The sequence below is a fragment of the Lagopus leucura genome, unplaced genomic scaffold (assembly GCF_019238085.1).
Source record: "Lagopus leucura isolate 7727_CA_CO unplaced genomic scaffold, USGS_WTPT01 Super-Scaffold_100001, whole genome shotgun sequence".
Lineage (NCBI taxonomy): Eukaryota > Metazoa > Chordata > Aves > Galliformes > Phasianidae > Lagopus > Lagopus leucura.
This window is the reverse complement of record NW_024962262.1, coordinates 94,294,755-94,322,258: the sequence shown is the minus strand read 5'-3', so window position 1 is coordinate 94,322,258 and position 27,504 is coordinate 94,294,755. Positions and strand designations below refer to the sequence as shown.

Genomic DNA, 27,504 nt, shown 5'->3' with positions numbered 1-27,504 from the left:
TCCTTAGAAGTGTTCAAAGCGAGGCTAGACGGGCATTTGGGCAACTTTATAAGATGTCTCCTCTGCTGACAGCAGAGTTGGACTAGGTGGTCCTTCCAACCCACACCATTCAATGAATCCATGTTGCCATCTCCAAGAAGTGATGCAGTGTACCAGAGACTTGCAAGGCCTTCTGAGAAAAAAATGTATCAACCAAAATACTCTGATACTTCCTGCTTTGTTTCTGTTGGCTTTTTCAAGTTGTGAATTTCAGCTTTGTAGAGAGAACCAAAGTTTTTTGTTGTTTTTTTTTTTTTTTTTTTTTAATGAAGTCATCTTGCTTTTGGTACTATGATATTTTAAACAGACTTTCAATGATTTACACTGTTTACACTGGACAGCTATGAAAACAGTTACAAAACAGTTTATACTGTAGCATTAATAGTTCTATTAACTGGAAATTGAAATGTAATAATGTAGTTTACTTGGAATGTTACAAAAGAATGTACACTGGTCTTTAATATTTAATATGAACCTAAAATGTGCCGCTCTGTCATTTACTTTTTTCAAATACCTGTAAATCCTAGGCTACCTGCTTAAATAACTATTCATATGTTTAAAAAACAAAGTCACCACAGTGTAGCTGTTAAGTGTTATGTTCTGCAGTGAGTCCTTGCTAAATAGCTGCAGGATAATTTTTATGCCTATTTATAAGAAGGAGTTTATTCTCTGTATCTCATATTTGCAGCATCTGTAGGAGCCTTGCTTGTTGGAGTTGTTTCTTTTGGCCAAAATCAGGAAAAAATTTTCTATGGAGGAAAAAGAAAACTTCAGCAAATAAATCCCCTGTGACTTTCTCTTTGTATGACTTAATGGCCTGTATAAAGGGCAGAGAGTTTCCCAGAAGTCAAATTGGATGGAAAGCAATCAAATTGTAAAACACGTAAGACAAAGTTGCAGGTAGACATTTTGCTTGCATCCCTTCCTACAGATCTTAGCTGTGTACTGCTTTAAAGAGTACCCTAAATCTTGGTTCTTTTGTGTAATCCCTTGGAGGACTTGGAGCACTCATTGCTGACATCTTCTGGTGAGTGGGGAGGAGACAGTTTAGTTTACAGAATCCCCATACTTCTACTTGCAAGAGGAGATAAGAGGGAGTGGGAAACTGGGTGTTTAAGCCAGTCATGTTTACATTTATCTAGAAGCTTTTGAGGGTATTTGTGGGGTAAGGAATCAGAATCTTTGCAGGAAGGTTTTGTGCCAGTGAGCTTGAGATATAGGGGCATTTTGACCTGTAGCATAATGCAGTTATTTCTCGAGAGGCCATAGTGGAGAATGTTGTTCTGTTTTTAAAATAAGAAGAAAAATTATCCATGAAGTTTGGGACAGAGAGGCTGGAGAGCAACCCTGATGATGGGGATCTTGGGGGTTCTGGCTGACAGCATGTGGTCCAGCAGTGTGCCCTGGCAGCCCAAAGGGCCAACTGTATCCTGGGGTGCACCGGGCCCAGCACTGCCATGAGCAGCGTGAGGAGGGCTTGTCCTGCTCCGCTCTGTGCTGTGCAGCCTCAGCTCCTGCACTGGGTGCAGCTGTGGCTGCCACAGAATGGGAAGGATGTAAAGATATTAGAGCATGTCCAAAGGTGTGCTGCAAAGACAAGGAAGGGTGGTTAGGAGGGCAGTGTGTGTGAGGGGCTGGACTGAGGTCCTGTGGTGCGTTCAGCCTCAGCAGAGGAGCTGAGGGGAGGCCTCATGGCAGCTGCAGCTCCTCACAGGGAGAGGAGGGGCAGCTCTGAGCTCTGCTCTCTGGGGAGGGTCAGGGTGGGGGTTGGGGAAAGGTTCTTCACCAGAGGGCAGTGGGACCCTGGAACAGGCTGCCCGGGGCGGTGGGCACTGCCCCTGGCTGTCAGAGTTCAAGGGACATTTGGACACCGCTTTCAGACATTGGGTTTGGATTTTGGATGGTGCTGTGTGGAGCCAGCAGTTGGACTTGCTGATCCTCGTGGTTCCTTCCAACTCAGAATATACTGTGGTTCTGTGAAGTTTCCCTTTTTCTAGACAAGATCTGCTGATTTGTTTTAGGATAATTGTTGTGAGGCTTACTAGCACCCAGAGGAATGATTGGCAGGAAAATCCAGCAACTTTGTTTAGTAATAGCAACCAGCAGCATTGATTTGGAGAGCAGCTATTAAATAAAAATCCACAGTTGTTTGTTGTTTATTGGCTTAGGCAAAGCTGTGCTGCAATGCCACACTGATAATAAAATGCTGAATGTGGTTTCTGGAATGTATATGGAGATGTATCTGGGTGAACCTTCAAAGATAGCTTGGTTCCCCTTGATATTCTAAAATTCAGGTTGATCCCACATCCATCCCTGAATGAAAGCAAGGGGCTGCAGAGTGATGTGTGTCTCCGAAAGCTAAAATGTTTCAGGAGGCAGATGCCTGTGAATAGCTCTGTATAAGCCTCTCAAAACAGAGATTAAGGATTTCTAAAAAACAGAGATAAAGCTAAGTAAGAAGTTTCTTAATGTAATGATAGCAACAAAGAACATGACTTGGCAATGCAGCATTTACAGTAAATAGTGTAATATTTAATGTATTTACAGCGTGGTAGTAATGTTGTTTTTTTCTTCCCCATAAGTCGTCATCACTTTGCATGGCTGGTGTTCATGCAGGCGTCGTATCAAATACTCTGGGTGGCCAAATTAACGTTGTAATCAGCAAAGGCATTCCATACTATGAGGGCTCCCTGGCTAACAATGTCACCTCAAAAATGTAAGTGTACCTTTTACATCCTCCTTATGTTTAGCACCTTAAGTTTTGGTAGTGCCTCTTCCCAGGAGTAAATTCAGCAAGTGGAGCTGTCTGTGAAATTCTCACAGTTCTGTGGTGTGATTGTTTTACCAGATTATTTTTTAACCTCTAAACCATAAAGATTAATTTTACCAACTCTAAAAGGAGCTTTTGTCTTCCAAAATACATATCATGACCATAAATTCCCAGTGATCTGTGCAAAAATAATAATTTGTGTAGGTTATTTTTTCTAATCACCAATTTAAATCCTGTAATTTTCTTTCAGGTAAAAGAGGGGAAAATTGGTATCTGAGGCAAGCAATATTTTTCACATAAAACTTAAAATTTCACAAGCTAGTGTACAGTGTTCTGTTTTTATTTTTGGCTCTGTGTATGAACAGAGAAGAACAGAGAAGGGAGAGTATTTATCTTGGGGGTGGGGAATTGAAAGACAGGGAAACATTTGATTTTTTTTTTCCCCTCTCCAGAGCTGTCATTTTAATCCAGCCTGAACTTGAGGAATAATGTGTTTAGCAGAGTAAACCTGTCTTTTATTTTTTTATTTTTTTATTTTTTACAAAACTTTAGGAAAAAAAAATATCCAGTAAATAATAACTGCTTTGTTTTGGTAATGCTGTCAATGTTTGAAACCTATAGACAAAGGTCACTTCCCTTGGTTGTCTTTGTGAAGTGAGGGCAACTACTGTTGTCCTGAGAGGCCAGAGGTTGGGTCAGGGAGCTCAGTCAGTGTGAGGAATGGCCCCCTGGTGTGTGTGGGCAGACTCACTCTGGGAAATGGTGAGATGAAACTTGAATAGTAAAGAACACAATCTTCGCAGTCTTGGTTGTTCTGGAAATATCAGTGTGGTGAAGATGGAGATTTTTGAGAGTTTGTATGCAGCGTTTTTGGAAATTCCAAAATGAATTCCACTTAATGATTGGCATTTCCATTGAAGCTGCATATGGAAATATATTATGCTGTAACTTGTCATTTTGTCTCAGAAATCCCAAGAATTAAGTGATCAGAGGAGGCTGGTTCTTGTTACTATGATAAAGTTCATTCAAAAGGGAAGTATTTTAATGAAGTTCCTGCATCTTGCTGCGTAGATGGCTCTTTGAAAGCCTGTTACATCAGTAGAATCCTTGGGCAAGCTTTCAGGTGAAAAGAGGTTTATACTACAACTTCATCATGAATTTTCTGTATTCAGGAACGTGTACATAGATTTTAGAGGCAAGCAGTCAGATGAGAAAAATAAATGGAAGGCAGTTTGTGTCAGTTTTTCTCAGTAGCACAAACCCCATCTTTTTGTTCTCTGCAGGGGACCATTATCTACAAGTCTCTTCACCTTTAAGACTAGCGGTAAGCACTGTCAATTTTATTACATAATCCTTTCATATAAATTGCTCCTTTCATATCAATTCTTTCCAATGTATTTCTTAGTTTTTGTTCTGGTTAGTGTAATATTTTGACTGGCTTCCTCAGTAGTGCAGACTTTCTAAAACCTGCTTTCTCAGTCCCACAGGGTGACTGTCCTGACAGTCTATACTTATCTATCTTTTAATATTTTCTCCTATTCAAAACCTTTCCTTAGTAAGCTCTGCTCATCTGCAAGAAGAGATTATTATTATTTATTTTTTTCCTCTGGTCTAATCTGCTTTAAAGTGACTTGACTCCCCCACCTTAAATGCACTGCTTAAAGCAGAGTTTGGCACTTGTGAGTTACTCTTTATTTATAACAACTGTGCACTACGGAGCTTTGTTCCATATTTAGTCCTTACAGCTTTCTTGTTGCCTCCTGAGAAACTTAGCATAAATTTCAAAATGATGACTGAGTTTTCTCCCTCACTTTTTAATTTTTTTTTTCTTTCCCCTGATTTCTTGCAACTGAATGCTGTGTGATAAATTACTTTTCTCCTGAGCTCTAGAAAGGCATTTCTTGTGCTTTGCTCTGTGTGTGTGCGCTGTGTTCCACCTTGGCTGCCATTCATTTGTTCCTGTAAACATGTTCCGTGTTGATGATTGGTATAACAGATGTTGCCCCATTTTAAAGCTTACTGCTTTGTATGTTTTTGCTTTCTGCCAATTGCCTCCTTTTCAAACAGAATAGCTGCAGTTTTCTAAATGGAAGTCACTTAATGTGCCATCTTTGAATGAGTGGTGGAAATACCATGAAGACAGTGGGCTGGTCTTAGTCTCTTAGCTGTTTTAGTAACAATACAAAGAATGCAACAAAAGCACTGGGACCTTGTTTAATCAAGAAAAAAGAAGGGGAGTCATGCATACATTCCCAGAAGTAAACAAACGCTTTTCCTAATATATTAATAAAAGTGATCCAAATGGGGAGATAAATGCAGGAATCTGATGGGCACAAGTGTTTGAAGGTGGAAACTTATATAATGAAGCAAAGATTGGAAAATGTAATTCACATCCAATGATCTCTCTCTTAGACCTTTAGAAAAGCTAGGAGAAGGAACGCCTGTCTAGTGACCTTATGGTTGGAGGATATGAAACATAGTGATCAGGGGAGCATTTCTTGTTTGTTTTTGTCTTTCAAAATGTGATCTGACAGGCTGTATAAAAGTTACTCAGTGGGCTGGGAATGTGAAGAGATGGGACAAAATGCCACCTGGCTTTACCACACAGCAGGTTGTGCAGGTTAAGATCCTTTTTTGATTACTAATTTTTCAGCGTGAGAAGTGCTGATCTGGACAAAAATGTGGAATTTTGGAGAAGCATTTAACAACTTATTGAACAAGCAAGAGATGTAGATTAAAATATATGTGTCTGAATGGGCTTGGAATTGGCTGAAGGAAAAAAGAGGGTTTTGTAGCGTGCTGTAAGGACAGTTATCTGATTATGGTAGTATTACCAGTGTGGTTTTTTCACAGTAGTTGATGTCATGACTTGGTACAAAATTGTGGTGTGTGTTAATACTAGAGATGTGGTCAGTGCAGAGGAAAATGGAACCATTGTACATGAAGACCTGGCTGCCTTGGTGATTTGAGTAACAGAAGCTAAGTGAAGAACCACAGAGCACATACAGTGTCAGTACACAGACTCCGCTGTATTTCTGCTTCACATTGACAGCTTCTTAGGTTGCAGTGACAGATGGAGGAAAAAATTCGAGTTTGAGTAAGTGCTCAAGTGATCTTGTGCTGCAGCAGGTGATGTACATCCAGCAGAGGCAACAAATGAGCAAATGGCTATCAGCCACAAAGATTTTTTTTTTTTTAAATATTATTTTTTTAAGCCATAAGAATGTAGGATGTAGGAAGGAACTTCTAGTAGGAGTGGTAACAGAACATACCGTTAACTTCAAGGATGCGTTTGAACTGAGGGGCAGAATTGTCACGTTGCTTCCTACATTCTTTGGAGTTTTATTTGAATTAACGTTATGATACTGAGGTAGGTTTGAAAACCAAAAGTTAAATAGGCTCCAAAAGGAGTGAGTGGCCAAGTAATCTCTTTCCCATTACTGCACCAACCACATGATAAACTCTTAAACCACAACAGTTCCCCCAGAGCTTCTCTAGTGCTCTGTGTGGAAGGTGATTGAGAGAATATCCACATTATTCTTGCACAAGTGTAAATCTTTCAATACTGAAGATGAGAAGTTTGGTTCCAGCATGACTGGAAGAATGCAGAAAACATTGTGGGGTTTTTTTTAGTAGCATTGTTACAGAATAAATTTAGATGGCAGTGTAATATTTGCATGGCAAGTAAGATCACTGTGTGGCTTGGAATTCTAAGTCCTCACCTTTTCCTTTGCTCAGGTTGCTATGGGACGCTGGGAATGGAATCGGGGGTAATCTCTGATTCCCAGATTACGGCTTCATCTATTCTTGAGTGGCCTGACCAAACAGGACGAGTGAACACTTGGAAACCTGAAAATGCCAGACTGAAAAGGCACGGGCCTCCTTGGGCTGCTTTGGACAGTGATGAACGTCAGTGGCTGCAGATAGACTTGAATAAAGAAAAGAGAATTACAGGTAAGTTACATGGATTTGGCTTTTAAGCAGCCTTCAGAAAGTTTGGTCACTAAAATTTTTCTTCCAGTGTTTAGTCTCAGGTAAAATCTGGATGTTATTGAATTACCATTACAACAAATTTGTTTCTGTGTTCTAGCAAATGAACCAAAGAGCCTAAAGATGAACAGGTGGAGTTTCATGGTAGAAAAAACCTCCTTGATCGGAATTTGTTCAAGTGTTTCCTGTGTTTATATCGGATCCTTGATACTTGCCTGTTCCTGCTGTTTTATTGAGGGTCCAAGTCCATATCCAGGCAGCTCAGTCCTCTGGTACCTCCAATATTGGGTGTATTAGGTTTCCAGGTTTCCCCTGCTGCCCTCTACAGCCATAGCAAATCCAGCAGCAGAGGTGGGAGTAGTTGCCATGCTCTGCAGTAAGCAGCTGGCAGCCTCCCCTGCATGCAGTGGTGCTTGAACTGCAATTCAGGGTTGCATGTTCAGAGGTAATCCTTGTTGGAGAGCGTGTTTGCAGTTTGACTTAAGTCAAATAAAGTACCTAATAGTAAAAATAAAGTGCCTTTTAGAATCCTGGGCTTTAAGATTTTCCCCAGACATCCCCTTTGATCAGTTTGGGTTTGTCTTGCTCTCAAGTGCCTGAGCTGGGCTCTGTGAATGCATCTGCATGCCCTGCTATGTATCAGCACCTGGGTTTCCTGTCATTAAACATCTCAGATTTACCTCGGTCCTACCTCCCTGGAGACTATTTGGATTTTACATTGGTCCTCCCATTCTTGTGCTAATAACCTTCTGCAAAACAGCTTTTCTGGGGAGTCTCCCCACAGCACTGCAGTGACTGCTTTAGGAAGCTGCAGTTCTTTCAGTGGTGCTTTTAGCTTGGCAATACAAAAGCAAGGAAGAAAAATGATACCTTTGCACATGGATAGGCCATTTCTATCAAGAAATGAGGGAGAAATGTAGATTAAGACATAAAAAAGTAAGTAAAATGAGAATTAAGTCACTGTAGGAGTTTCAGACCCTGACACCTTGGATAAACTTTTTGTAAGTGTAACTGGAGCAGTGGAAATTCTAATTATGAAACTCTGGGTTAAGAAGCTGATATATTTTTTTACAAATTGGTAGCAGTTTTTTTGTATAACTGGACACCTTCATTTTTATAGGTATTATAACTACTGGATCAACCTTAGCAGAGTACTACTATTATGTCTCATCCTACAGAATTTTATATAGTGATGATGCACAAAAGTGGACAGTATACAGAGAACCTGGCATTGATAAAGATAAGGTAAAAATACCATATACTTTCTGGGAATACTCTGTGGAGATTGTGCAATTGTAAGTAATAAGTATGACCAGCTTGACCAGTTGGTTTTGGTGGTTTTTTTAATTTAACTTTTCGGTGTGATATTGAATCATAAACAGTGTCTCTGCAGAAAGGAATCGGAAAAGGATAGAAGACTGAAACGCAGAGATGATTTTAACGATGATTTGGAAGTGATAATATTCTGGACAAGAAACTTCTATTGCCAGCAATAAGCACTCGCTTCCGGCAGATGGCAGCATCTCCTGGTGACCTGGGCTGTTTTGAAGAGATTCCCAAATCGCTGCTTTCTCTGAGCTTCACAATCTGGAGAACTGGAAAGGATTTCAAGTGCTAAACTGAATGATTCTATCTGTCTTGTTTTATTTCCAGTCCTCCTGATGCTGAAGTGAAAGGTGGAAGTATCTTTTTTTTGTTAAATTAAGAGGTTTCCAAACACTGAACACAATCGTAGTGGGAAACTTTTTTGAACTGATGTGATTTTATTGTAGAGACTGGTCCATCTCCTTGAGCCTACACAACTATCAAATTTCTAGTAAGAAGGCCTCAATAAATAACTAAAATTTAAAAATCCAGCATCTTTTGCTGTTTTTTGAGTGCCCTTCTCTGGCTGTAAAATACAATCTCAGCTAGCTGCACAGATGGAGGCTACATGTTTGGCTCTTGTTGACTGAGCTGCTTCCTTTCCTTGCAAGTTCTTGAAGCAAACAAAATGTGAAGCTTGAAGCTATAGGTTAACAGATCCTTTCTGCACTTTTTTATATCTTTAGGTACAATGTGCAAATGGTCAAACATACTCAAAGTGCCAGCTGTGAAAGAAAATACTTAGCACAAAAAAGGGACTGATATTGAGGCTTCAGAATATAACAGGTTTTCCCTTTGTCTGGCATAATCTCATTTGATACAGCTTTACTTCTGGTTGTATGTGCATGCAGTTTTCTCCCTCTGATTTTTACTTAGCTTAGGAGTTGCAGTTCCCTGTTCTGATTTTTTTTTTTCAATGTCTGAAAATTCTGTTCAGGAGACCAGAAAGTTTTCCAAGACTCCAAGACTTCTTGTGATCTTCTATGAAAAGAGCTTTTAGAGGTGCATTAGTGCTCAAGAAAAGTCCTTCTAGCATCGTTATATTAAAAAAATATATTAAAAAAAATGCTTGTGAGGGTGGTGAGACATTGGAACAAGTTGCCCAGAGAGACTGTGAATGTCCCAGTCCTTGGAAGCATTCAAGGTCAGGCTGGATGGGGCTCTGAGCAGCCTGCTCTAGAGGGAGGTGTCCCTGCCTATAGCAGGGAGTTGGAACTACATGATCTTAGAGGTCCCTTCCAATCCATTCTATGATTATAGCTGACACTAAGGATTCTTGTTGCCTTCATTCTTACATGCTCAACCTCTGAAACCAGAGTTGAAAACTGTCAGTGTTGAGAGAATCATAGACACAGAGGTGTTGATTTCTCTCATCTCCTGTGCCTTTGTTGCTGGGGTACCAAACTGAGCACTGGCCTTCCTTAGCAGGGGGAACTGGCACAACACCAGGCAAACCTTTTTCTGTTCTTAACTAAATTGACGTATTTGTTTGATCAGTTGGTGCTTTCAAACATAAAGACAGTCACTGACTAGGTAAGGACAAACCAAAACTGAACATTAAGTAGCAATATTAATGGGGGTTGTGTGTCTCCTAAGAGCAGGGATAGGCATGTTATGGAGGTCAGGGAGCTAAGATGCTGCTTAAAGGCTGCTGCGAGATTTTCTTGGTTTTGGCTTTTGAAAGGCCAGTCTCCTGCACTGTCTTTTTGTATATGGTGTACAAAACACCAAAGCACCTTCCTGCTTCTGTACAATTTGGATTGTGTTTACCTAGTAGTGCGAGTGAGCAGAAAAATCCTACATCTCCATAGCGTTTATTTTTCAGGTTTGTGCCAGTAAGTGCCATGACTGACTTCTGAATTACATCTTGAAGCATCAGTATCAATGCTTTGAAAATAGACATTGCTCTGTTACAGTCCCCTCTTTTGTGATGCGTTGCAGATTTGATGAGTTCTTTGTGTGTGAGACCCAGCAGTGAAGGATCAGCTTTAGCTCATTCTTTAGGCAATTTCTGCTCGCTTCTTATTGAAGAGTTTTTGACCCAGAGATTTCGAGTTGTTAATGTGTTTTGCTTTTTTTTGTTGTTGTTGTTGTTGCAAGTCATTGTAGACAGCAACCACTAGAGGACAGTGTGATTACATTAGACTTTAATTCTTCCTAATAGATGCCATACCCATTCACAGGACAGACCATTCTTTAGCTATTATGCAGTGTGAAGACTCTGATAATACTTACTTTCACATTATCACAACTGCTTGCTGTATTTGAAGAGCAAGTGCAAAACACTGAGAAAGAACTGAGTTAAAATTATTTTTATTGCCATACAAACTCAGCATTTGTGTAGCAACAGGGGTTGCCTGGGTCACATCAGTACACTGTTTCTTCTCTGTTTACCTTCCTCCTGTCTTTGGAGGAAGGCAGAGGGTACCAAGCATCAGTCACACACTGCATGCAGAAACAAAGCCAGTATTCCCTTCCAACCCCTACAATTCTGTGATTCTGTGATTCTGTGATTCCCATTGGTCTGCACACACACACCATTCATTTCTTCAGCAGGAGGCAGGGTGAGTGGGGATGGTCAGGCAGCAGCACTGTTCTGGGTATGAAATACTGTTAGCATTCCCTACAGCTTACTTTTGCTGTGTGAAATATCAAAATTGGTTTTAATTACTCAGTATTATATTTGTGTAACATAGTATTTGTCTTTTTTCTTCTTCTTTTTTCTTTCCTAGGTATTTCAAGGGAACACTGAATTGTACCAGGAAGTTCGCAATAATTTTATCCCACCTATTATTGCACGATTTGTTAGGATTAACCCCTTAAAATGGCACCAGAAAATTGCAATGAAAGTAGAACTGCTAGGATGTCAGTTCAGTATAGGTAAGGCAACTGAAAACTTTCCCATTCTGTGTGTAAACAGAGCAATTGAAAAAGTGTTTCAAGAGACACTAGTTGCTTGCTCTCCTGTTACTGATCCATAGCTTTTTTTGTTCATTATACAAAATGAACTGAAGTTTTATAACAAACTGTTCCAGCTCTTCTCTTGACGGGGAAACATGTAAAGCTAGCACTTCAACAAACAAACAAACAAAAAAACCAACCTCATTTCTAAATACTTTTCTCTTCAAGTCCGTGCTCCCAAAATCTCCATGCTGCCTCCCCCACCGCCTCAGGACAACACCAACAAGGTTGATGACATCAGTGAGGACTTCATCCATTCGGTGAAGACTTCGTTGCAGACAGATAAAACGACTTTCACACCTGAAATAAAAAACACCACAGTGACTCCAAGCGTAACCAAAGGTATCCATGCTTGAGCAGTAGAAATTTGGGAACTGCTTACAGTACTTTGCAATATATTAAATATGCTTTCTGAGTTTAATTTTGCTTGTCAGTTTTTATATACTGTAATAAAACATCAATCTTTTTAATACTTGCCAATGTATTAAAGATTCAGATGCTAAAAACGCTCAGTTGCATACAGCATGTGGAAACAAAACTAGTATTCTAAGGGATGTAAATATTATGTTGAAAACGAGTTTAACTTTTAATTACTTAAAGAGCTTTTCTCAAAAGGAGAAGTTGTAACTTGGACTTCCCTTCAGAGTTAGAAGTAACTTTGTCATTTTAATCTGATAATTGCTTAGGACAAGACACTTAGATATAGATAGTCTTCTGTTAATCAGTCCCATTGGCGTGAAATTTGAAATACACCCGGTGCCATCATGTTGTTTATTAAAGTTGTCAGAAAGAGAGCAAGAGCATGGCAAATGTAGGCATTGGTGAAGTGTCCTTTGGGAAGCAGCGGACAGAACATGCTCTCATGTCACACGTAAACCCAGATAGACAAGTAGTGATTGTTAGGATATTGTGCTATTTACTTCTTGTAAGAGGTTCAGACTTCAGTGGTTGCATACCCCTGGGCTCTTGGTATTCCATGTTAATGATAAAATACCATTTTCCTGTGAGAACCATGTATTTGTAGTGAAACAAAGCTATTTATTCTGTTGGAAAAGCTTTCAGAAATGTTGTGTACATGTAAAAGAGAGAAGACAATAATTGCTGTTTAAACTGTGTGAGCATCCAGCAGGGTAGCTTAGCAGGGGGACCCAGTGTGATAGATGCTGTACCTGAAAGCTACATGTTTTACCCAAGTAATTTTCAAAATAAGAACTGATATATGAGAAGCACTTCTGTCTGACACCACTTAATTTAATGGCTTTCAGATGTGGCGTTGGCAGCAGTTCTGGTTCCAGTGCTGGTGATGGTCTTCACTACGCTGATTCTTATCTTAGTTTGTGCGTGGCATTGGAGAAACCGGTAAATGAATGGATTAATGAAAGTACTTGAGTAGAATGTTGGTCTGGTGTGTGGGAATGAAGCACTCTGCATGTGTTGCTATGGGAACTACACGATCCGCACTTCTGGAAGGGCTTTTTTTCACTCTTCTCTTTATGAGAAAATGTTCATTTGGAGAGCAAGCACAATGGAAGTGCTTTTTGTAAATAGTTTCCTTTCAAGTGCTTTTTCTGAAAACTGATTTCTCCAGTAGCAGCAGACTGGTAGCAGCAGGCCGGGTTGCTGGGGCTTGGGCTGTGAGCTTGAGAAGCAGTTACAGCCGAGGTTGCTGAGCACGGATGCGCTTCTGGTAGGAAGACTGGCTAAAATACTCTGTCCTTTTCTCACAGCAAGAAAAAAACTGAGGGCACCTATGATCTACCTTACTGGGATCGTGCAGGTAACAACATGATCTTATGAAGTCCTTTACTTGGCGTTCTTAGTGCAATGTTTTCAAACTGTAGTGATGTTTTCCACCAGCAGAAGCTTCTGTAGTGCTGACTGGTGGAGATGGAGGGACAGAGAGCACAGAACTTGCTTGCTGATGAGACTTGGCTTTTTTGTTCTCTGCATTTTTATAAGACATGGAAAATATCTCCAGTTCCAGCGTACAGTGTCAGTCTTCTTTTTTAAGTAAAACAAGTTTAGAGCCTCTTAATTGCATGAAGAGGGGAAAAATCATTCATGAGGAAACTTGGTAAATGTAATAGTCTTTTATTTCTGGTACTTCTTTTGTGCTGGAAAAAAAACATTTCATCTTGGTATATGGAGCTTGTCAAGTTTCTTCTTCTCCATTGTCCTTGTAACAATGTGGGATTACTCGTATCCCAAGAATCCCCTTGTATTCCCTGGTATGTTTTCTGCCTTCCCATTCTTGTGCCTCATTAACTTCAGGTCAGACAATTCCACAGAGCTGCTCTTTGAAGGAGTCACACAAACTCTGGTGCTGCAGCTTAAAGAGCTGGTTTAGCTTTCACTGTCTGCATGACTGACTATGCTTCATTTTTCTGACCTTACGCTACAGAATAGCCACATCCCTGTCTTTGTTCTCTGGCAGTCTCATGTATGGCCTTGTTCATTAGAAAAGAAACCTGTTAATGAATTTATTTTTCTTTATTACATGTCACAGCATAGTTGCTTTAGAATGTTAAGTGTCAAAGTCTCCTGTATTCAAATGATTATGGTGAATACACTATATGTATTTTTTTTTCACGCTGATTTAAGTTTAAATGTTCAGTGCATGAGTCTGTTTTAAAAGGAGTACTGAAATTGGGCAGAATGCAATATTACAAAAATGTTGCTGCAGTTTTCTGTGGGACCTCTGTTTGTGCTCTCCCCACAGGCTTCCTCATACTTTTAACACTGTTCTGTGGTTTTAAGTCTGCTCGTTCTTGGACTTCTTTGCCTACAAGATGGTTTCTTACATCTAAAATAAAATGCATTCATGGACAGCGTAACCAGGATGGCTTTGGTTACTCAGTGAGAGGGATGGAATGACTGCAGCAAAGGCAGCCTTCTCTCCCAAGAGCTTTCATGACCACAGTCACTCCTTATCAGCCTTTCCGAAGTTAAAAAATACTGAGTTTTTGCAGATATTCACCAATTAGCTTCTTTTAAACAAAATGAGTGAGAAACATTAACAGTCCATTAATTCACATACTCCTGGGTTACAATGTTGTGTAAATACTTGATTTATAAATCGGCCTCGTTACAAAGTAAGACTCTGTAGCATTTTCTGTGTTGCATTCTGCAAACTTACACCTGTGCTGGGTAGGAGCAGCACTGTGATTAAGGGACACAAGGGGGGAAGTAGTTGCTCTGCCCCAGCACTGCAGCAGAACCTAATGACTGGTAACAGGCAGTTAACTCACGGCGTATGACATTTCAATAGCTTAACAATTAATTAGTATCTGTGCTTATCATTTTTATTTTTTTTTAACTGCGTGAAGGGTGGTGGAAAGGAATGAAGCAGTTTCTCCCTACCAAATCAGCAGAACATGAAGAAACTCCTGTACGCTACAGCAGCAGTGAAATTGGCCGCCTCAGACCAAGAGAAGTTCCAACAGTGCTGCAGACAGAATCTGCAGGTACTCTTTTGTTGTTTTCGCAGGCTATGTGATAAATACACAAAATGCCAAAAAATGGCAGAAATGTGACTGCATTTAATTATTTCGTGTTTACTTGGGGGAGGTGAAGGGAAATGAATAGAAATGAATGTGCTGATAAACACATATTAAATCGCAGACTTTTTCAGATCTGTTCTTTGAGTGAATCCCATGAAAGTATGCATTAATTGACTGGTGATGTGCTGGGGGTAGACACTTCTCCAGGTTACAGCAGTAACTGAAAGCTGCTCGTTTTAAATGCCATAATGAGTGCAGTTTCTTTAGCTGTGTTTACAAGCATTGAAAATAACTTCTCACATTATGCATAAATCTGATACGTGGCATTTGGTTCCCTACACTGACAGTCTGATTAAGCCATATGCTTGGTCTGGAAAATCAGTTACTGATAACAGCATGCGCCCTTTATGGTAAAACGGCCATTAGAGGAAGATGGCTGACTACCTTTGATTCTGTGCTGACGGTGCTGATGGCAGAAGTTTGCAGATGTACAGGAATTACAGCTTTACAGCATGCAGAAGTAACGATGTTCTCTTTTTGGGCGGTGGGCTGATTTTGGGTGAGCTTTTGTTTCTCAGATTATCTGTCAAACTGCAGTATCTCAGCTGCAGCTGGCTGTGTGCTGGCTCCCCTCTCAGAGGACAAACCCTCCATGCCGAAGACCACTTCTTATCCAGTACCAGACAGGATAATTCCACTCACTTTTAAGCTTTCAGGGAAGCACGTTTGAAAACACTTAGTTTAGAGCAGATATTCAACTTGAGCAATAGTAGCTCACAAGGGAAGAATGATAAACCTGAGCTATCAGGTGCTGTCACATAGACACATAGAGTTTATGCTCTATCTGTTGGGCGAAGATTACTTCTTTTTTTCCCCACAAAGCACCTCAGTACAACAGACAAAAACCAACCAGTACTTTGATCCAGGATAATACTCCTTGGGGTGTTGCTGACAGGATGTGTTGAATGTGTTGCTGCTGTAAGGAAAATATCCAGTAAGTGCATTTTTACTTTGTTTTGTTGGGGTTTGTAATACAGAGTATGCTCAGCCTCTGGTCGGCGGCATTGTCGGCTCGCTTCATCAGAGATCAACCTTCAAACCAGAGGAAGGAAAAGAAGCAAGTTATGCTGATTTGGACCCTTACAATTCACCTATACAAGAAGTTTATCATGCCTATGCTGAACCACTGCCTATAACTGGACCAGAATACGCAACTCCAATAGTCATGGACATGTCCAGTCATCCCAGCACACCTCTTGGCGTTCCTTCTATTTCCACCTTCAAAGCAGCAGGGAATCAAGCTCCTTCACTGGTGGGAACTTACAATAAGCTCTTGTCCAGGACAGACAGCGTGTCCTCAGCACAGGCACTGTATGACACACCAAAGGGACAGCTGGGGCCAGGCACTGCTGACGAGTTGGTGTACCAGGTACCGCAGAGCACAGCCCATTCCATCAGCAGTAAAGATGAACCAAGTTAGCTCATGTATAAGGTACATAAGGTAGGATGATGGCAAACACGGCTTGTTTTTAAAAGCCGGTTTCGTAAAGCTGACGGATTCATTTTTTAATCACACTGTTTTGATAACTGTTAATCTTAAGTAATACAGTGTTGAGCCAAAAGATGTATTATTGGAAATCTGGGAAACCAGTCATTCTGCCTTTTCTTAAGCTGCATTTATAATTGGGAGCTCTGTTGTTGTTTTTTTTTTCACTACTGTACAGTTATCTGTCAGGCATGACAGAAGGTCGCTTCAAGATTAGCTTCAGAAAGTCATAGATGTGAATGAAATTTGGAGAAACAACTGTTGAAAGTATGAAAGATGGTATTTTTTTTGCTAATGGTACTATTTCTGGGGAAAAATAATAATCCACAATCAAAACTTCAGACTTTCAAAAAGCTGTAGGCGCTGGCATGAGTTGCCCAGAGAGTGGATGGTGGATGCCCCATCTCTGGTGACATTTAAGGTCAGGTTAGAGGGGCTCTGAGCAACCTGATCGAGCTGTAGGTTCTCCTGTTCACTGCAGGGAGATGGACCAGATGAGTGATGAGGGTCCCTTCCACTGAAACAATTCTACTGTTCTACGATACATAGGTACTACAGCGTCTAAAATTCATTTTACCCTATAAAACGTGTGTACAGCCTTGAACTTCCATTAACTTCATGACATAAAAATAGTCATGATTGTAAATTATGTTAATTTTGGCTTTTGTTCACAGGACTGGGAATCATGAGCTATGTGTTCCTTAGAAGTTTCCTATCATTTCTGTTAGCCTTCTCAAACTAGAATTTGCTGTCTGTACAACCCATTTTCTTTTCTGCCTCATGTCTTAAGCCACTCAGCCTTTGTGTCCTGGTAGGGATGCAGCAGGTACAGTCTGAAGTCTTACAAGCAAATTACTTTGAAACTGCTTTCATTTATTCCCTGCTGAGTAAAGGCTGCTCTGACTGGTGTCTGCCTTCAGTTAAACTTCTGCAAGAAGCATGCAGGCATTCAAAGTGACTGAGATGTTCCCTCTCCCACAGCAGTATCTAGTGTTGTAGATTACGAGGTGAGCATATTCAAAGAAAGATATGTACATACTTTTGCGAGTGCTTGAAGAAGCACACAAATATTCTAAGGGTGCATAGTTTGTGTAAATACATGCATTTAGCACATATGGTACTTTTAGCACAATTGGAAATCTTTGGTCCTAGAGCTTTTCTTATGATTGTTTTTATTAAAGATCTTGGACTCTTTAATGCTTTTTACTGAGAACAATTGCTGTCCCAAAGAGTGTCATTTTAGAAGCATTTAATTGAATTTATATCTTTTGAATGTTCCAGTTTTCTCTGCAATGAAACATGGCAGTCAGTCTTCTACTGAAGATTGGGTAGACTAGTTTTATCTCAGTAATCACAAAACGAGAACCATTTGGATGTTGTATTTGCCACTTTTTTTTTCTTTAACCTTGTTAGAAACAAAGCACAGCTTTTTTATCTTAAGTAGTAGAAAAGAATTCTTAAATAGCTTTATTTTTATTGTAACAGCACTGGTGGGAGGATGCTGAATTAATTTATAAATGTGAAAATCCCTAGCTACACATTAGCCCAGTTTTATGGACTGTAATGGTTACCGTTTGCTTCTGTAACATAATTTGTCAGCTTTGGTGTTGCCCATGGGCCTGACACGAGGTGGCTCCCATCCCCATCGAAGCCAAAGTCATGTACAAGAGAACAGCTACTGCACACTTGTACTGAGCACGTGAGTCTTTTTGCAGAGGCTTTATATAACGCTGTGAACCAGCACTTCTCGTGGTCTATCCACCGCCTAGAACATTGCCACCTACACTCTGCTGCCTTAAAACTCAATTCTATATTGTTCTGATTGTAAGAATGGGAATGTTTTTTAGAATTGGGAGCCTAAGCTCTCAAGTGCTCTTGCCTCACAGCAGTTATAACTTTGACATTATGGCATTTTATTTGTAAGGGCTGAAAGGCTGGTTGGTTGCACCGAGCTGTGACATACGTATTCCAATTCACTTGAAGAAACTTTTGAACGTTTAGTCTTTGAAACAAAAATATCTGCGTGGATCACACCGATTTAAGTAATCCAGTAAAATTAATAAACAGTGTTGGAAATCTGCATTTTATTTTTATTGTAGGCCAGGTATAGCGTAACAATAGGTGCAACTGTAGGCTAAGGCAGTGTAGAGAGTGGGTTTTGTTCAAGCAGCCATGATGCAGTTTCATTATCTGAGCAGCATGAGTTAAGAATGGAGTTAGATCCTCTTTATGAAAGAAAACGGCCTCATGCTTTGCTCACTGCTTTCAACATTTACATTGTAAGTTGGAATTTCTCATAGTTGGGTTTAAAGTGTATGCTGCAAACTGTTAAACATCAACTCCCAGATGTAAACTGTGTGACAGACCTAAGAGTGATGTTCTCCCATGTACAATGCAAGCAGAGGTACAATTAATGGGTCTCATTTTTACATGTGAAGCTCTATGGATATAAAATGTATTTCAGCCTTCTTTGGCTTGATTATGTTCTTACCTCAGCATGTAGCGTAGTTGCTCAGTATCTGTATATGTTGCTAGAAATTAGACTGTATAAATAGTGAGGTTTTTTAATGTATGTTAAAAAGTATTTTAAATAAATTGTACATACCTAGTATGCTCAGTTTGTGTTTAACAACCTTTACTTTCATCTCTGTATCACTGCTAGTTTGTACTCCTTCTGGGGCTGTGACCTGCCCCCACAACAACATGGCACTGGCACCACAACAGTGCTCAGAGGAAAACTCCCCACCACATCACCGCCCATAGCAGCCAGCTCTGGCACTTACCTGAGCTCGTGTTGGGGCCCGAGGTTGCTGCTGATCTGAAAACCTCAAAACTGGTGTCAGTTTTCTGCATGTGAAAGGGAAAGAAGCACTGTTTGGCCCCACATGCAAGGACAGCACTGCATGTGAAAGTGGGAGAGGGAGTCCAGCCTCCATTCACATTTAACTGGCAGAAGCCTGGAACAGCTTTCAGCCATACAGCTGTCTGTGTGCTGAACGTACCTGGAATAACCGTGCAAACAACTCTATGGCCAAAGAACTGGAATTCCAATCTACCTAAATACAAACTCAACACAAAATAAATTACGTGAATTCTAAGCTTTTTTTTTTTTTTTTTTTTTTAAATCTTTTCTTGGTTAAAGTCACAGAGTCCAACACAGTCATTCTGCAATTGAAGAAGAAAGGAAAATCTGCAGTCACATTCCAGACTAACACAATGCCTTTCTCTAGTCACAGTAACCATAGAAAAAAGAATAAACATAAAAAAGAAGTAAGAGTACAGGTCTATTGTCATGGTGCTTTAAGATATCATAGGGAACAGTTGGTACCTGTGATGGCTGCAATGGTTACTGTGTAAAGGCAGGCTTTTCTTAGAAGAAATCAGGCTGCTACACAAAGACACCAAAACAGCAAATGCCAACTCTGTTCCACTCCCTTACCTTGATTAAGAGAGCTGGAAAGTGCTAAGCCCATGCAGCACTGAAACCATGCCTGAATCCAGACTGAAGCCTGAACCAAAAGTAAACCTACAAGGACACATGGGATTTATGGGGTCTTTGTTTGGTCTCACTCAGTCACTTTAAAATTGTTCCAAGTTTTTGAACTGAAAACACTTCTGCTCTTTTAAAGGGTTCATCGTAATTAGAGGTGTGGGGAAATCCAACACAAAGCGCTACCCTAGTGCAAAGCTTCTCCAGAATTTGCTGTAGTGTTCTCTTTCAGATATAAGAGCATATAACACACCCAAAAATGCAAACTCGTTTGTATATGTGACACAGGTATAACAGAATATATTTGGAATTCAGTCGGGGTTGCAATTGCAGAATTAAAAAGAAGGTTGTTCAGACACAGAAGATCCTTCAAACAAACATCTGCTTTTCTCTTCAGATTTTAGGAGGATGATTTCAGAACAAAACTCATAACAGGAAAAAGAAAAAAAAAAAGAAATCCCAGAGAAAATCCCTCAGCTGTGCCATATCACAAGGTAGCTTATCCCAGCACCTCCTGCCCAACAACTCAGAGCAACTGGAAGGAAAAACCTGTATGTTTCAGTAATGCCCAATCATCTCTCCACTGTAAGAGGTATTCCAGTCTCAGTTTATGCCGTAATCCAAACACTAGTTAATGTAGAAAGGTACCCAGAATACAATGGAGTTTGAAGCTCTCAGCCCACGGAACAGCATTTCAGCTACCATCCTTGCAAGTCATCTTACATCAGAAAGCGGACCTCACGTTACGGCTCTCACATCATTATGCAGCATCCTGTTTGGAGTCATAACTGGCACAATGAACACCATATAAATAAGCACGTACCATATCTCATACATGAATGTAAAGGGGAAACAAAATGACATCTAAACAAAATTTCAGTTCTAACAGCAGATGGTAACCAGCAACGTTTCAATAACATTTTCATGGGGAAAAAAAAAAAACCAACAAAACAACTTATGCTTTTATGCATTTTTATAGTATTTTCTTCAACCCAGTAGAGGAAGATGAAAACACCTACACAAAGAATTGCCTTACTGCATAAAACGAGGAAAATCATAGAATCATAGAATGGCTTGGGTTGAAAAGGACCACAGTGATCATCTGGTTTCAACCCCCCTGGTATGTGCAGGAACACCAACCACCAGCCCAGGCTGCCCAGAGCCACATCCAGCCTGGCCTCGATTCCTGCAGGGATAAAATCACTGATGATCAAACCAAACTTCTTCCATAAAACTACACCTTCCCTGGCAGCGCTCCCACACAAAACAGTGGCAGATACTAAATTTGTCAGCATCGAGGGACTGAAACCATTATTCACTATTCCAAAGTTTTAATGACTTCTGCATCTGTATCAGATTTGAAACTCGCACCATATTGAAAGCAGCAGCCACGTGATACCCAGTATGAGTAAAACTGCCTGCAAAAATCAGTTCCCACTGAGCCCACTTCAAAGACCACTGTGACTACAGCTATATTCATAATTTAAGCATTTACACTTATTTCCAAATTTGACTTTTTGTAAGGTATGTGTATGAGTGTGTGAGTTAGCATTAAATAGTCCCAAGAATATTCTCTGCGTAAGTCATGCCAACAGCCTTCCAATACCTATTTGTCTATTAACCATCGTTAATCTATGAACATGGGTTATATGACCCCACTGCCACTCAGTCACCAGTGCTGAAACATACTCCCACCACACACCATCACTGTGCTCACATCCACTGTGTGGTCTCTGGAAGTGTTAAGCAAGCATCAATAAATGTCAATGGGTGCCATTTTTCTACATGAAGGAATTCAGTGACACAGCTTTGCTTCTTCTGCACCCCCATGTCAGACACCATTCTGTCAAACTGCCCCTCTGCTGCCATCTGTCACACAGCAACAACATGTAAGTGAATATTGGTGGGATGGTTCTGCCTCTACTGCCATACAACCACCATCCGCCTCTGGTAGTGTAGGCCAACATAATGAAATTACTTTCAGAGCAGCCCTTGCAGTTGCACACAGTCAGTGTGGCTGTTCAGCCACTAACTTTGCCCCATGCTGCTCGTGATTTGAGATTCCCTGACGTTTCCCATCACCCATTCGTACGTAAGGTCCAAAATAAAGCTGTCACCTGACAACACTGAGAAACACAAATTGAAGAGAAGGGCTCAACACTCTGTCCTGCTTTCTGAACACAGAAGTTGAGGTTCTGCTTTCACAGCTCAGCACCCCAAACACCCCACCTGCCCAGCCTTACCTGCATGCAGCCGCCTGCCCAGAGCTCTCAGCCCCATGTTGCCCCGAGCTTCACAAGGAGCGCCTCTCACCTCCAGTATGGTTTTTTTTTCTCTCAAAAATGTAGGAGGTCAGCAATAGTCCTGCTGCTGGGAGCACAGGTGGGGTGTCAGGGAAGTTGGATGCAGGTGGCTGCAATTTATCTCTGAGAGGCAGCATTTGCCCCACTGCCCAGAGCTGCCTACTGACATATCCTGAGTTCCTCAGCATTTTGATCTGGTCAAACCTACCATGCAGGGCTGAAGGGGAACCCCATTTCTTCTCACTGCTGTCCCAATAAGAAAACAGGTAACCGCAGCCTTGTACAAAACCAGCATCAACCAAGTGCCTTCTCCCAGTACGTGAGCAAGCATTTGTACACTTAGCAGATGAAGCCTGAAGAACACGCTCACCAGACTGAAATACAAAAGACTTGCCTTTCTCACCAGTTCTCAAAGAAATGATGCTCGGTTTGCCAACAGAACGATACCTGAATAAAATCTGCCTGGGGAAAACTTGCCAAGATTTGGCGATGTTTACAGCTCTAATGTCAGTGAAACCAGTGGGGTGACGTGCAGAACGAAGGTCTCCCTGATCTCCCTCTGAGGAAAGCCTGCAGAAAAAGCTTGTTATAAACAGGACTGGCAGGGCACATTGAGCCATTCTGAAGCTCCTGCTCTGGTCAGCCATTCCATGATGCACAGCTGGGGGAAAAAAAGTTTCATATACACTTCACAGGTGGAAGAGCCACTTGATAGGGAGGTAATTCAGCACCAGCATCAGGCCAACAAGCCACCTGAAGCAGAAACGACCCAGACAGAGTGAAGGCAGCATTAAAACCACATGCTCAGGAAGTCCTGTTTGCTTGAGAGCTACTGGTCCGCCTCTTACAGAAGAGTCAGAGCCCAGGGTGCACAATGGGGGCAACTCTGTCAGTTCTGGTGTGCTCCTGAAACTAAAATTACATCCACCCTCTGGGAAGGGAACATTTTTGAATCAATAATTCTTGAATCAAAGTCATTCTCAAACACAATCTCTTAGATTACTTAGATCACACTTAAAATTACACCTGACACATTTATACTTCATTTCTTTCTACCACACAATTGATATCACTTAATTTGGTGGATATGAGAATTCCTGACAGAACAGGTAAGCTTCAAGGCAAATAAAATGCAGCCTATTTACTTACACCACGTGGGACATTCCATTTCAATCAAAATCCCAACAAAGCCAAAAGCTATGACAGTGCCTAACAGGCTGGTGTCTTCTGAAGTTATGCACCCTCACCTTCTCTCCCACTCTGTGATTTATCTTTACATCCCACTTAGGCCACCTAAGCGAGCTCTGACACACGCTAAGTTGTGCAGACATCCCAGCAGCGTACCCTGCATTCAGCATCATGCCCCCACAGAGCTCTCAAACGCCTTCCGGACGGCCCTCCCTCCCCTCAGACATCCTAGTAGCAGCCAGCAGAAGCCAGCCCACACAGGACTGCCACCTCCTCACACCACCCTGCCACCCACAAGGATGAAGTACTGCCAACGCCGAGCGCTAAATCCTGCCTGTCCCCTGCTGCTGTGCCGGATGCCTCGGCACACCCGCCGGGGAGGGCTGTTATGAGCTGCAGATGTTATTATTATTGTCCTGAGCTGCTGCGATGTCTCTCCGCACTGCCAAATAGCAGCTGCTCCATTGTACCTCAGCAGCAGCAACAGCAGCTCAGTACACGACCCCCAAAGGCTAACTTGTGACAACCGGGGCTATGGGCAGGGTTGGATGCTACTTCCTTCCCTTCTCCTTTAAACCACTCCATCTTTCTGTTCTTTTTACAGTGCTTTCAGGTTCACTGTCAATAATAACATAGTCTGAGGAAAGCCCAGCGCTTCACATAAATTATTAGAGAAAGCTCTGGAATGCTTGACCAAACCTTCAGACCCAAATCCCTCAGTATTGTGACGGAGCTGTTAATGGGACAGCTTCTCATTACACAAAAGAATCCTCACAGGGAAAAAGGCAAATAATTTGGGATAGCTGAGCCTTCTTTCACAAATTATTTGTTAATGGCTTCAGATATGAAGGCATGGCTTCAGGCTCTTCAATGCACAGATGTAATGAGTGGCAGCGTAGCTGAATGACCATTTTCCACCTGGTCTCACACAGCACGTTTGTCCAGAGTACATACAACATGCTCTGTGGGCACCCGAGTCTTTTCATTACAGCTGCTTCTGATTTCTTACACAATGCTTCTGATCTGGACCAAAACATTTCAAGCAGTTTCTTGTGAGCTACCAATTCTGAAGGAGAAAGACACTCCCAGAAACAACCAAGCAAGATGTTTCCAATATGAGACAGGTGCTGAAGATGTTCAGTTTAAAAGCTTAGCCAGCTTCCCTGGTCACCTTGCTGAATGCCCACCAGCCCGGGACCCAGCTGCCAATTCCAACACTCCCAGGACTCCAGGACACAGCCTTGCAGTAGGAAGCCTAGCAGTCTAATCCTGGGCCCAAGAAAGACTTCATAATTGAACAGCTTCTCCTGCAGTAACAGAAACAATCATCTCTCAGGATTACTACATCTTATAGGAGCCAGAAAAAGTAAAAAGCATTTGACAGCTTCTGCTTTTTGATGATTCCCAACTGATATGCAACTCGGAGGTTGGTGGCCCTGCCTGTGACAGGAGGTTGGAGCTTGATGATGCTCAGGGTCCATTCTAACCCAAGCCATGCTATGATTCTATGAACTTGCAAGGAAATTACCTTTTGATATCATTTATTATTGCCTCTACCCACACTGGACCATAATTAGCCTCATAGTCCTTTTCCTCTTCCAGTCAGCTGCATAGGGAAAGGAAGACAACTTTCTCACACACACATGAAATTTAAGCAGAAGCCAAACGAGACCCAGTGCTTTCTTTGCCTGGTTTCCCATAGCCTGGGCGGGGGGGAGGGTAGGAGAGCAGGACACAGAGCAAACAGAAGCAGCTCAGCTTTTTTCTCAGACTAACTTTCTCCCACCATACTGCTGTCAAGGAAGACAGCACCACCTGATCAGTGAAGCAGCTGCTTTCTCCTACGTCAGACCAAAACTTAAATCCAAACTGAAATGCAGTCCTCTCTGCATATTATCTGATTTTCCAAGCCCTCCCTTTCCTGAAGTGCTTTCCCTGTCTTTACCCTGCCATCAGTTTGGTTCCTCAGAAAAAGGAAATGATTTTTAACACTGTAATGCATCATTAAAACACATGGTGCTCCATCCATTTACTATTACTAGGAATCTCCATGCAACAGAGCTGTTTATACAAAACAGATTCAACATGTAAATAATTTTTCCAGACTCGATAGGTCTGCGATCGTGCTCATCTGTTTCACATGAAGACTCCATCCTTTCATTTCCAGATGAGATAAGCAAATATCTGTGTTTAGAGAGAAAAACGGACCATGGCAAACAGATCCTGGATGTACGTGTGTGAAATGGCAAAGCTGAAAAAGTCTTGGAAAAATCTGTATCTGAAGTACTCCTGAAATGTCCTGTAATTCCTACTTCTGTTTTACGCCTCCCTCTATGGATATAGATACCACTCATGAAATCCAGTCCTAAAGAGAGTTAGCAACCAAAAGCAGCACGAAAATTCCTGACATTGAAACACAGCTCTCTCTATTGCCCCTCTGCAATTTCAAAATGAGATTTAAAAATTGCATATGAGGCTTTTAAAATAGTGGGATCTTTCCACCCCCAAATATTTTTGCCAGAGTTACAGCTGAGCTGCAGAACTTCAGGAGATGCTTTCCTGTGTAACTGTTACCTTCTACAATACAAATTAAAACATTTATGTTAAAGACAAAACAGGAACTTACATCCCATTTAGCTCACCTGTTTTAGTCCATGCATACCATATAAATTTAGATTATGTATACCACCAGGAATTCTTTGCCTATTCCCCAGTTAGTAAACATCCTCAGAAGTAAAAGCTGGCAATAAATAGTCTCTTCCTCTGCTCCAGGAACACATGGGGAAAAATAACACACCAGAACACCACTTATTACTATACTGAACATTTATGATATCATTTATTTGGGTCCAGCAAACTGTGCAGCTTGCTGTAGGAGAGTTGTTCTGCCAGGATGTTGGACTCCATCTCTGGAGGTCCCTTCCAGCCCCTACAATTCTGTGATACTGTGATTTGGCCCTGTTTCTGATAGACTACTTTCTTTTTCAGGAAAGAAACAAGCATATTTGCCTGTTGCTTTAAGTAGTAGTGAGAAAAGCATGACTATTTTCCTTTGAAAGCAAAAATCTACATACCTTGGGTATTATGCTGTTTTCTGAAGCACTGGCATCTGCAGAAAAAGGCTTCAAACAACTTAATGATTTTGCTATGCCAAAATGTTACAGATCATGGCAGTAAGTCTTGAGTGGCTTAGCAATGGAGCATTCACAGCGGTGCTGTTCATTTACACATAACAGGTGCAGCTCTTAGGTTCATTCAGCAACCTTAAACCAGGATGTTTACGCATTGAATCAGTAAGTTCACAAATGCTACCATCTCACAGAAAAAGGTTCACTTACTTCTGGTTATACTGCACAAAAAGCAGGGTAGGGAGGGTACTAAAACTTTATTTTCTGTCTTTTTGAGCAAGGCAGATTCCATCCAAACATATCTGCTGCAAGTACTTCATCAAAGCTGCCATCCCCATCGTTGTGGACCAGGCAGTACTTCCCAAAATGACAGGACGCTCTGCAGAGCTGTTCAGAGTAACAGAATCACAGAATGGGTTGGAAGGGACCTCAAGGATCATGAATCTCCAACTCCCCTGCCACATTCAGGACCACCAACCTCCCCATTTAATACTAGACAAACTAGTGACTTCCTGAATTCAAGTAGCAGCTGCCAAGGACACCGCTCAGAGGATTCACTAAAGATGGAAGACGTGTTTAAAGTAGTGGTAAGGTGAAAAAGAACTTTCATTAACCTCCAGAATAACAGAGGAAGACTGGTTTGAAGACTGGTTTCCTTGAGGAGAACTTGAAAGATATCACGTTTCAAGAGAAGAGCCAGGTTCTTGCACCAACCTCTGGGAGATAACAGACTTATCACCAATGCTGCTTGCGAGACTGCATTTTCTAAATACTCTTTCTTTAATGTAGACACTCAATCACTGGAATGCATACCTCATTATTCAGTTTCAGTTTAGTCACATTTTTACCAGATACTCCATAAAGAAACAGAACTAATGGCAATTGTGCTGTGGCTTAAGCACCCAGATGACATATCGTTTCTCAGAGGATTAAAAAAACAGAAGCAAGGAAAGGGAGAAAAAAAAACAAAACAAAAAACAAAACACAGAGAGAGAAAAGGGGGGGGGAAGGGGGGGAAGCATTAAAAAGAAAAAAAGAAGAAACAGAGTCCTGTGGTCTGTTTGGAGCTATAAGTCCTGATTCAGCTTTGTCAGCAACACCAACAGAGCCTTCCAGAGGGCTGTACGGGATTAAATTTTCAAAAGCAACTAAGAAGGTTCAGGAGCATGTCTCATTGTTAAAAGTGATTTAGAATAATGAGCTTAAGCATTGCTAAATGTACTG

General features: G+C 41.2%; 1 protein-coding gene across 1 annotated transcript in view; it reads left to right on the top strand.

Annotated features, from left to right (window-relative positions):
- Nucleotides 1–18,782, top strand: part of DCBLD2 (discoidin, CUB and LCCL domain containing 2) — a 37,020-nt gene extending 18,238 nt beyond the window's left edge. Inside the window, exons 6-15 of the mRNA XM_042866769.1 lie at nucleotides 2,622–2,755; nucleotides 4,093–4,133; nucleotides 6,548–6,763; nucleotides 7,920–8,044; nucleotides 10,897–11,044; nucleotides 11,294–11,467; nucleotides 12,391–12,484; nucleotides 12,853–12,902; nucleotides 14,452–14,589; nucleotides 15,663–18,782. Of these exons, the coding sequence (XP_042722703.1) occupies nucleotides 2,622–2,755; nucleotides 4,093–4,133; nucleotides 6,548–6,763; nucleotides 7,920–8,044; nucleotides 10,897–11,044; nucleotides 11,294–11,467; nucleotides 12,391–12,484; nucleotides 12,853–12,902; nucleotides 14,452–14,589; nucleotides 15,663–16,105 (1,563 nt within the window). The 3' untranslated portion in view covers nucleotides 16,106–18,782. The remainder of the gene's footprint in view (nucleotides 1–2,621; nucleotides 2,756–4,092; nucleotides 4,134–6,547; nucleotides 6,764–7,919; nucleotides 8,045–10,896; nucleotides 11,045–11,293; nucleotides 11,468–12,390; nucleotides 12,485–12,852; nucleotides 12,903–14,451; nucleotides 14,590–15,662) is intronic.
- The last annotated feature ends 8,722 nt before the right edge of the window (nucleotides 18,783–27,504 follow it).